The sequence below is a fragment of the Orcinus orca genome, chromosome 6 (genome assembly GCF_937001465.1).
Source record: "Orcinus orca chromosome 6, mOrcOrc1.1, whole genome shotgun sequence".
Classification (NCBI taxonomy): domain Eukaryota; kingdom Metazoa; phylum Chordata; class Mammalia; order Artiodactyla; family Delphinidae; genus Orcinus; species Orcinus orca.
Genome location: NC_064564.1, coordinates 98236197 through 98247737, shown reverse-complemented (window position 1 = coordinate 98247737; position 11541 = coordinate 98236197). Strand labels below are relative to the sequence as shown.

General features: G+C 37.6%; 1 protein-coding gene across 1 annotated transcript in view; it reads right to left on the bottom strand.

Moving 5' to 3' along the window:
- Window positions 1–2060: 2060 nt before the first annotated feature.
- Window positions 2061–11541, bottom strand: part of MUSK (muscle associated receptor tyrosine kinase) — a 94611-nt gene continuing 85130 nt past the window's right edge. Inside the window, exons 12-15 of the mRNA XM_012532820.3 lie at window positions 8543–8744; window positions 7841–8032; window positions 6516–6664; window positions 2061–5319 (exon numbers count right to left, since the gene is read on the bottom strand). Coding sequence (XP_012388274.1) covers window positions 4637–5319; window positions 6516–6664; window positions 7841–8032; window positions 8543–8744 — 1226 coding nt within the window. The 3' untranslated portion in view covers window positions 2061–4636. The remainder of the gene's footprint in view (window positions 5320–6515; window positions 6665–7840; window positions 8033–8542; window positions 8745–11541) is intronic.

Below are 11541 nucleotides of genomic sequence, written 5' to 3'. Positions count from 1 at the left end.
GGTTTCCTCTTTATTAAATAAAATGACTTACAAATCAATTAGAAAATGAACTCTGCAATAGAAAAATGAGTTATAGATAATTCCCCACACGAGAACTATAAATGACCTGGGAACAAGAAAAATTCAACCTCACTAGTAATTTAAAAATAAAATCAAAATGAGATCATCTTTTTCTATAACCAAGTAGAAAAAAGCCTTCTAATTCTCTATGTATGACAGCAACTGTTTAGGGCTATGAGATCTGTTGTACAACTCAGAGATGGGAACAGTGTTTCTAGAGAATATGACGAACAAAAGCCTTAATTTTGTTCATGCCATTTGGCTTGGATGTTCCCTTTTTTCAGAATTTCCATAGGAGATATTTATGGGCTTGTGCAAATGAGGATGACCAATAGAGTATTGTTTGTGAAATAATAGTGAAAACTGGAAAAATAATAATAGTGAAAACTGGAAAAAACTCAAACGTTTCACTTAAAAAACTCAAATATTTTAAAAATAAGAAATATTTTAAAATATTCAAATATTTTAAAAATAAATTAATTAAATTATGGTATATTCATAAAATGGAATATTATTCAGAAATTAAACTGAACTTTTAGAAAAATAGTTAATGATATAGAACAGGTTTATAATATCCTGCAAAGTGGAAGGAGTGCTCCTTTTCTGCTCTATCACGATACCAGGGAATGTGTTCTTTTGGTGCCCTGGAACTCTTGTCTTGTTTGATATTCAACCATTTAACGTCACTTGTGGGTGCTTCACCAGTGCCTGTCCTGACACTTGGTAACAATGACCCTGTGAGTCTCTCTCCTGATCTTTTTGAACTTATACAATGATTTTACAATGGGAAAAAAAAAATCTGTATTTAAAAAGGAAAACAATACTGGTAAATACTGGGCCCATGTCCCTGAGATACAGAACCTTGGGATGACCACTAAGGCAATACGACAGTGATCTTGACAAAACTTGAAAGTGCATTTAGAGCTAACAAAAAAAAATACACATGCCATTAATTGGATTTTTTGATTAAATTGACAATGCTAAAATATACTTTTTTGCTATTCAATGAAAAGACTGGGATAGGAAGTCAGGAGTATAAGGGGTATGGTGTATGCTTTGAAACTACATGCAAATTATAACTCACCTCCACAGAGTCATTGTGATTCAGTTGTTCCCTCTGTAATCATCGGAAGCACCTCAGCATGATGATTGAGAGTTCAGCGTCTTTTGGTCACAACCTAGGCTCTGCTGCTCTGTGTGCTTAAGGCCAGTTACACAATCTCTCTGTGCCTGTTTCCTCACCTAAAAAATGGGCATAATGATAGTACTGACATCACAGGGATATTGTATATTTTAAGTTAATATATTTACTTCAATTTAAAAATATACAACTCTCTCACTTGTGTGCTTTATAGAGAAGTTCGATGTAATTCTTATACTCGTAGGTTGTCTCATTCCCTCCTGGCCCCCTTCAGGCTACTTTCAAAATTCTATCTTTGTCTTCAGTATTCTTCAGTTTAATATGATATGCCTAGGTACAGAAATTTTGGTGTTTGTTCTGCATGAACTTCCTGCATTTGTGGTTTTGTGTTCGTCAAATTTTGAAATATTCTTTGCAAATATTACTTCAAATATTTCTTTTGTTCTATCTTATTCTTTTCCTTCTGGTATTCCAATTGTGCATGTTACACCTTTTGAAATTGTCCCACAGTTGTTGGATGTTCAGGGCTCTTTCTTTTTCTTGTTACATTTCAGTTGTGGGCATTTCCACTGACGTATCTTCAAGCTCCCTGATTCTTTTCTCAGCTATGTCCATTCTACTGATGAGCCCATGAAAAATATCCTTCATTTTCGTTACAGTATTTTTATTTCTAGCATTTCTTTTTGTTTTTTTTTAGACTTTCAATATCTCTGCTTATATTACCCATCTGTTCTTACATGTTGTCTACTTTTTTTTTTCATCAGCGCCTTTAACCTTCAGAAGTGTTTCTCCTGTATATAGCTTTCTCCCCACTGCCACTTACTTGCTTCCCTAGCTATATCATCCCCAATCTCTGTCCTTGAAGTCCTCACCCTTTTTAACTGAAATGTTTCTCCTTAGGTGAGACATAAAAGCTGGAAGAATCTGGACTAAGCAGTAATTATCTTCCACTAGCTGAGACAACACTGTCAAATTCTTTCCCATGGAATGTAGGACTTTGTTACATGATACCTGGTTAAGTTCTTGGAGGTAAATCTCACAAAAGTTATGGGATTTCCTTAAATCTGTACCCTCCAGGATTTTTTCACTCGTATGCTAGTCCACAGCCAGCAGACTCTGCCAGTTCATCAAAATGCCAATTAAATATTCCTACCAGCTTAAAAAAAAAAAAAAATATATATATATATATATATATATATATATAGGCCTTAGAGTAAGCATTCCGTAAATGCTAGTTGATGGTATTACTATTGTTACTATAATGGATTTCTAGTTGTTATTTTAGTTTTCAGTTCCTTTAAATATTTAGTAAAATTGGATGGTCTATATAACAGTTCCTTGCTTGCTCACGTACTCATTCACTGACTGTAGTTACCTATGTCTCTCTGACTTTTTTGCTTTGAAATCTTAAATAGCAGAGCCTAAAAGACACACAGAGAATCTATGAGGCTGTGGAAGGCATGTGGAAGAGACAGGAAAGTAAGGGCAGTTATCCAGCAATGGGGAGGGAAACAGAGCACAGCTCAAAGCAGCAGACAGCAGAACAGGGCAATGGAAACCGGTCTGAGGGGCAACACGTTCCCAGCAGCACTAGCCCCATGGCAGGTCCTCCAAGTAACTCTAACTGTCCTGACCCTGCTTTTCTATGGAGTAGTTTTTCTGATTGGCCTGACTTCCATGTCTTTCTTTTATAATAAAACTCTGTCAGCTGAGGAAAACTGAAGACGTCTTTGACGTTTGCAGAGCATATATGACACACACATGAGTTTTCATGGGTGAAGGAGAGGGACAAGTCTGTGTTTTTGTCTTGGTTGCCTGGAATGACTATGAACAAGAAAATGGCAGGTTTTCCAGCAAAGGTGAAAAAGGTTTTGCATGCAGGTGCCTTTGGAGATTTTAGGTAGCGTCTTCCAGAAGCAGTTGAAAATCTACTTTCAAGAATTCAGACCATTTCTCCATTGCCCTAACTACCAATTAGGTTGAATGAAAGTAAGCTGATACAGGGTAGACTGCTATTTTCTCTTCCCTGTTTATTTACTTTTCGGGAGAATTTGGGTTCATACTATATCAGGAGAGACTCACATCATCCGTGTTGGCGTCAGATAAAGCTATATTGTGTGGGCACCACTGAGAAATCTTGTGCACCAAGAACCTGACTTCCTGAGGGGTTTTTTTTTTCTTTGTAAGAATCATAAGATGTAACAAGATAGGTGAACAGTCATGCAGAAAGTTGATAAGCAGCCCTGCGTTAATGCCACTGCCTATCAAATTGGTTTCTAGAAGGAAAAAAATGTCAGAATGCACAAACATCAGGTTTGAAATAACTCAGAGCCACAAGAGCATCTTGCAGAATCCCATATTATAAACTATGCTTTATAAAGAGATTTAATAGACTGTGGCAATAGAAGTAATGGATGACAACTTTAAAATGTGTAGCTTCAAAAGCAAGTGCAGAAGAAAATGGTAATACTTTGCAAAAGGTACATACGTAATAGTCCACAATGTTATTTAGAAGGTTATTATTTCTGCCAGGGTGTTCGTCGTATGGATGAAATAAAAAGAAAAAATAACCAAAAAAGAACCGAGTTCTGAAAAAAGGAAGAAATAAAGATAAGAGCAAAGAAAAAGTACCAAAAAAACTTTCAAAGAAAAAGGTAAATTAATCAGCCACAAAAGATTTTTTTCAGAAAAGAAAATGTAGGAATAAAATAAGCAGAGTAAATTCATGACAAGTGCACACAAAGGAGAAACTTCTAAAGAAGAAACACAAAGACAGAAAAAGGGAACTTATTTCTTATCACAATAAGAATATAGCCTTGCTGATTTATCATTTTATTCCTTGGAAACCTTCTATCAATAAAGTAAGCCACAACTCTGTAGAATACGAACAAATATAAAAGTGTGCGTTAAACTCAAGAAATATTGAATAAAAAACCAACACCCGTCTTTGGGTGAGGAGATGATAAATGGTTTTCCCTTTGTAGTTTTCTGTGCTTGAGCTAAACTTCTTACAGGAAGATACGCTACCTTCCTAATGGACGAGAATGAACTCCATTAAAAATGGAGTTCTCAGCTGCGTTTTGTATCAAAATTTAATACAGCAGAGTCTTACTCTGCTGCCAGCTAATTCAGGAACTGAACAGGATGACATGCTTTCCTGTACAGTCTATAATACAAACTTTCCCCATGAGGAAGAGTAGTTATCTCCAATTATCTGACATTTTTCCTCCCCTGCCTTTCCCATCACCCACTTTCCACCCACCCCAGGAGTTCTGCCCTGTCTTTTTTTTTTTTTTTCTGAGAAACAAACAGCATGGTACCCATGCCTGCTACTATTATTTCCTATCTGGGTCTCCTTGGGCCTCTGGTGTTGGACTCCGCAGGCTCCTAGAGTCCGAGAGGAGACTGGAGAGTTCTACCTGCCCATCTTCGACCTCAGACACCCACACTCCCCTCTGCGCGCTCGCACATGCGTTCCAGGATTCGGTGGATGCTGGTGAAACTGGGCCTGTCTGCGGGCAGCTCGCTCCAACACAGACGCATCAGATTGTACAGTTCCAGGGGGCAGTTCTCTGGGCAGGAGAGGATGTTGCCGTCCCGCACGTAGCAGATGACCTCCTCGTGGGCCATTCCGTAGTAGGGCTGCAGGCCGTAGGAGAAGATCTCCCACAGGAGCACCCCGTAGGCCCACACATCAGACTCCGTGGTATAGCGGTTGTAGAAGATGGACTCCGGGGGCATCCAACGGATGGGGATGGCGTCGTTTTCGTTGGCTTTGTAGTAGTCAGCCGAGTAGATGTTTCTAGAGAGGCCAAAGTCGGCGATTTTCACCACCATATTCTCACCCACAAGGCAGTTCCTGGTGGCCAAATCCCGGTGGACAAACTTGCGTTCGGAGAGGTAAGCCATGCCGGCGGCCACCTGCCTGGCGATGCACAGCTGCTCGGCACAGGAAAGGGGCGGCGGGCCGGGGCTGGAGGCCTGCGCCCCGCGGGTCAGGTCGCTGGGACTGAGGCTGCGTCCGGGGTGAGGGGACATGCTGCGGAGGAACTCATTGAGGTCCCCGTAGGCCATGTATTCAAAGAGCAGGCACATGGGCTTCCCCACCGCACACACGCCTAGAACCAAAACAAGGCCTCCTGTTAGAGGTTGCGTTTCTAAAGTGACACGTGGGAAAAAATTGTACGAAAGCAAATGACCAGATCAGAAAATGTGGTGGCTTGGTTTTCTGTTGAGGGCATCATAGTCGAACTCTGACCCCCTTTCTTTGTGTAAACATCTCCTATTTATCTTTTAAGATTCAACTGATTTATCACTCCTCATGGGGTGCTTCAGCTCCTGACCTTTCCAGGATCAGATTTTCCTTCCGTCATTTTTTATCCTTAATCCTGCATCCTATCTACCTGCCTGTTATGATCATCCATTTAGCTGAGGTTTCTTCCCAACATTTTAGCCCTTTAAACTAGAGATTATAGCTTAAGTCTTCTTTAAATTCCACACACCTACCGTGTGTCTGGCGAGCAAGTACTCCATAAATATTGGGTGAATGAATTTATGAGTGGATGTTTGCTTTGAATATGTAATGCAATTGCTCTGTCTTTCTGCTTCCTTTCTGAAGAAGGATGATAAGGAAGCTGTTGTATGAAATTTGGAAAGGAGCACAGAAACAATCCAGGATCTTAGATGAAGTATTCAGGTTACTGCAGTAAAACATGTAGGTAAATTTACAGTGTTCATTCCAGAAAGAAACAAAATGTTAACATAAAGAGTCTTAGATTTAGCGCCAGGAAGACATTTGTTAATTTTAAAATCTTGCTGTATTTGAGAGGGAAATGGACAACTTGAAATATTAGATCAGATGGTCACAATTTCATATCAGCATAAAAATAGATCATTAACTATTTTTTTTTCAGGCAAAAGTTAGAAGTCTGTTCAAAAAGGAAGAGAAATGAGAATACTATTGTCTTGGCTTGTTTATTTTGGTGTTAGTTTTTAATTCCAGGGACTTTAGCAATCTGTATATTTATATGTACTATATAAATTAAATTAAAAATTTAAATACAAAATTGGTAAAAGAATTAATGAAATGATAAAATATTTCTCTGAGAAGTTTTTTAAAACTTCAATTTTTTGAATTTAGGTGATTTAATGAAATAGTCTACTCCCTAGTACAGAATATATTCTATGGGGAGGAACAGAGACATCTCTCTGATCAAGGAATGAAAGAAAAAACGTAAGTGAAGTATGAAGGAGAAAAAACTTGGCAAGCCTCTGTTTTCTGATGCAATACATTTCTTCACTTATATTTTCATACCTAAGAGTTTCACAATGTTAGGATTATCAAATTCTGCCATGAGGGCTGCTTCCCTCTGAAAGTCTGCTTGCATATCTGCTGAGGCTTCTTCTTTGAGCATCTTCACTGCCACCATTGTGAAAGGTTCATAAGGAAGTAAGCCTGGAGCCCTGAGAGATACATTTATTTAGCAAGAAGTCAAAGATCAGGAAGATTACACAGAGTCACATGATAACTACCCATGTATACACATCCCCACACCCATGCAGCCTTTCCCAGAGCCACAGAACCAAAGTAAGATGCCAATGGCAGGTCACGCTTAAAGCTCCTTGACTTCAGTGAATAAAAATCACTGGGGTTATTTTCAACATAGATTGTTTGAAAAATGCATTATTTATTAATAACAGAAAACCCAAAGTGCCCAAATCCAGTGGGATTGTCATTACCATCCTAACCCCTTAATCTCTGGCCAGAATATAAATTCCTGGAAGGCAGGGACCGTGACTTATTCATCTTTATATCCCCAAAGAGCCTAAAAGGGTGCCTTGCAGATTTTTTGGTTCCCAATAAGTATTTGTGTGAGATTTTCATTAATCATGTAACCTCCATACCAGGGCCACTATGAGTAGAAGTAAGGTTGTATCCTGCCCAAGAGCAACAGACCAAAGTAACAGTTGGTGATTAAAACCAAGTCCACACTCTGTGGCCCAGCTGTGTGTCTGTGGAGCTACATCCATGCAGAGAGGATATTTTATTCCAACTCACACAAAGACATTAACTGGGCTAGCATTGGCCCTAATACATACTCGTTTTTTTGAGCTCATTGTTGGCTGACATTTTTGCGTAATTTTTTTTTTCCTTTTTCTGTCTTGCCATTCTGTGAACATCTATTTAATATCCATACATGTCAGGCTTTGAGTTCTTAAACTGAAACACTATTTCAAAGTAAACATTAAGTGAAGTGGAGACTATAGCAATGGAAAATGGAAGAGATTTTAGAAGGATTTACTAAAAGCAATGTGAGAAATGGTTATTTAAAATGTACAACGAAATTCTCTTCCGAAAAGAAAATATGATTAAACTTTGCTAATTGCTTATCATCGGAACACTTTATAAAGATTCTCTCCATATACACAGCCCTATTTTCCAGCAGAGGGGGAAAAGTATCAAGATTCAAAGTACAGTACTCAATAAAAATAAGGTGAATGATGTGAAGAATGAACTAATTTGATAATAACTGTTATACATATTACATAGAATCAAGTTAATATCTGGTAATTTTTCAGACACAACATATTTCAGTTGGTAGTTTTTTGTTTTTTTTTTTTTAACGTGGGCAACTTTACCTTGCTTGAAAGACCCTTCCAAATGCTCCCTCTCCAATATCTCTCACATATTCAATGTTATTCCTGGGATACTCCAGGCTGAGCAATTTGGGATTCAAAAGAAGTGGCATCCTCTGGTACATGGGGTTGGGATGAAGTCTGTCTAGCAGGAGCTCAGAAGGAAGAGTAGTGAGGGTTACAGCCGCTGATTCTCTGCAGGTAAGACAGGTAAGATCAATAATGAGCTGAGGACCAGGTGAGAGCTTTGTACTCAGACTTAGGTTCTAAAGAGACATGGTGTTTAGGAGGAAACAAATTATGCTAAGTTCACCAAAGATCCTTCCATTTTAGAGCCACGAAGAATTTGGTTTGGAGCCTAAAGTTACATTCTTTTTTTCAGGAATTGTGTCACTATCCAATCTGATAGTGGCAGTGGGGCTGAGGGGGCTGACAGCGAGCAGGAACGGCCATATTCTTCCAAACCGTGGTTTAGATTCCATCTGCTGTGAAAAACTAACCTTAGGACATGTGATCCTATGCAACAAGTCACTGACATTTTTAAAGATCATGGTGGGGCTGCTTACCGTTAAAGCAAGGCAATGGCTGTCATAAAGGAAGTGGCAGTGTTATATATACCCCTCCTCCCGTCTCCAGCTTCAATACCAAATACGTAAAGGTTTTAAAAATGTTACTACACGTGGTTCACTTAAACTAGAATCTCACCTTTTCTTATTTTTCCATTGTTTTCGTCTTCGGCAGCAATAAAGAGTGGTTACGGTAAGAAGCACGAATATGGCAAAGCTGGACATGATGGAGATTATTACAGTCATGGAGTATGTAGGTGAGACAGAGGAGGAAGACAGGGAAGAGGGAGGCACGTTTGGAATGTCCACACTCGGCTTTGAGGACGTCATTGGTGGGAATGCTGTAAGTCAACAACAGATTTTCACTCATTCTTAAACTTTTAAGCAGCAACTTTCGTATTCAGGCAATCAGGAAACTAAATTTAAGATTATGTTCTAATGTATCAGGTTCTCCCTGGTTATATATCTATAAAGCGCAATTGTAAGAATCCAGTGAAGTCTAGTTGTAAGTAAATCCAGCTTACAGAATCATAGAACTTTAAAGATGAGACTCAGAGAAAGGAAATACTTTTTCCAAGACAAATGCAAATCCTGGGCTAGTGTCTTTACACTCATCATAGTTTTTATGACCTGACAACAATCATGGACGTTGTTAAGTTACTAAATAAAATATTTTTATGAAATTGAAGTCAGGATTATCTAAAGCTGAGGTCTGTTGATTTACAAACAGAATTAAATGGAAGAACATGGAAAATGGAAATAGTAGGACAGAAATGAGGAAGTTAGTTCATCTAACAATTGAACTCCTGTCAAATTCCTATTAAAAAGGTCAATGCAATATACAAATAAGTTAAAATCTGTATTACCGCTGGAAACCAAAAGATGTCATACTAATGTCCCTCTGTTTGTAGGGTGCAACGTCCATTGTATATCTATTAAAACAACATTATGAATTATATTTTAAATCCTTTTAGTTGACTGAGTAAAGACAAAAACATGGATACAGAATGTTTTAATAATATAATCAACAAGAATGTCTTAATAGTGAAGAATGAACTTTGTACCCTAAAAAGACAGAATAAACCTTATTTTCAAATATTTGTGGGATACTGACAGACACGGTCTTTTGTGTCAGGTCACAAAGATGAATCTCAGTAATTTTCAAAAGAAGAAATGATGCAGATCTATTCTTTGATCAAAATGCAATTAATAATAGATTAAATAAAATCCAATAAGACATTCAAAAAAGAAACATTTTAATAACCTTTCAATCAAAGAGTAGAAAGTAGCCATAGTTACAGATGACAAAGTAACTTCCTAGCAGTGTTGATGAGATTTGGCCAAAGATGTGTTCAGTGATAAACTCATAGCATTATCTTCTTCCATTAGATAAAATGAATGAAGTGAATGAACTAGATATTTAATTCAAGACTTTGGAAAAGAAACAAAATCTACAGAAAACAAAGGAAAACAGGTGATATAGTAAGAGCCATGTACAAGCAGAAATTAATACGTTAGAATACACATAACACAAATGATAGAATTTAAAAATAGGTCAATAGTTTTTCTGATAAATATTTACAAGGTAGTCTAATCAGTGACATTTTAATTTTAAAATGAAAAGAAAGGCACAAACATACAAAATTAGGAATGATAGAGTCATTTTAACAATAGACTCAAAGGTCAATAAAAATGAAATGATATATAACTATGGAGTTACATTTTTAAAATCTTAAGGGAAATGGTAGGAGCACGTTAATTACCAAATTTGAAGAATCAGAAAGTCTGCAACTAGCCATAACCAGGAAGTTTAAGTCATTATAGAATTATGGTTATATTCTTTCAGTATTGGAAGAGATACAATTTTCACAGTTTTATAATATATTCCAGTAAGAGAAAAATCTTTCAGATTGTTTTAGCAAGCTATTATAATACTAATATCACAACCTGACAGTGTTAGCACAAAAGTGCAGATTATAGAGCATAGATTTAGAAGATGCTAAATGAAATATTAGAAATTGACTGCAATATAGTCAAAGATTTCATAGAAGGAACTATATTATTATAACACGTCACAGAGTCAAAGGAAAACTTTCATTGCAGGGATACCTGAAGCCATTTGAAATAGGACACGTAAAAGCAGAGATTATAAGGTGTGCCTACGTATGACTTCTTAGTCTAGGCATGGAAGCAGTGATTATGCCCTGAGCACCAGTGGCTAAGCAAGTGGTTTTGAAGCCTGTGGAGACCAAGTTTGGTTACCCCTGTGACTCAAGCAGGCACCTGGAACTAGAAGAATATTAGCACAGCAGTAAAACATTTGTGCAGGACCAATGACAGCATTTCTCATCAAGCATCACAGCAGTGGTGGATGTAACAGACTTCCCGGGCTCCGCTGTGATGGTTTGAAAGCTGCTCTGACTTTCTGTGGACTGAGTCATTCGAAGATTTAAAAAAATCAATCCAAGATGAGTGGGGAGGGGGGCTTAAATTGGAGAGCTAAACTTAATGCTAATATGAAAGTAGGAGCAATCATTAAAAGACAGGGAGAAGGGAAGCAAGAAGGAAATACCCAAAAGATAAACTAATGATTAAAAGAAATCTTCCATCACCCTTCAAAGTGAACTGGTAATATCCTTTAGAGTTTACTCAGAATTCAAGAGACTCTCCAAGAAATATTTGAGGGCTTTACACACTCCCACAGAATATGAGACAGTCTACCTAATAAGGTTGACTTCTCTGTTCAACGATCGACCTACCTGAAGAGCTAAAGCCAATTTCTTTGATAATTGTATTTAACTCAGGGAACATATTTTTAGACATTCCTCACCGTATGGTCAGATGAAATGATCAGTTTATGACATCTGGAGTTCATTTTCTTACATATAGCAAAGATTTCATAAAATGATTTAGCTAATCTATGCTGCTCGCAATTTCTTATAATCAGTGTAGAAGGCAGAAATCTGGATGCTTTTGTGTGTCTTATTTCTGTCTAATCTAGGATTGAAGGTCAGCACCTTTCATACAGTAAACCCTCAATGAATGCGTGAATGGATGAATGAGTAAACAATCAAAGGATAACAAACATCACAGTCATCAATTAAGAGTCCAATCAAAGTTAACTTTGGTTGCTTCTGT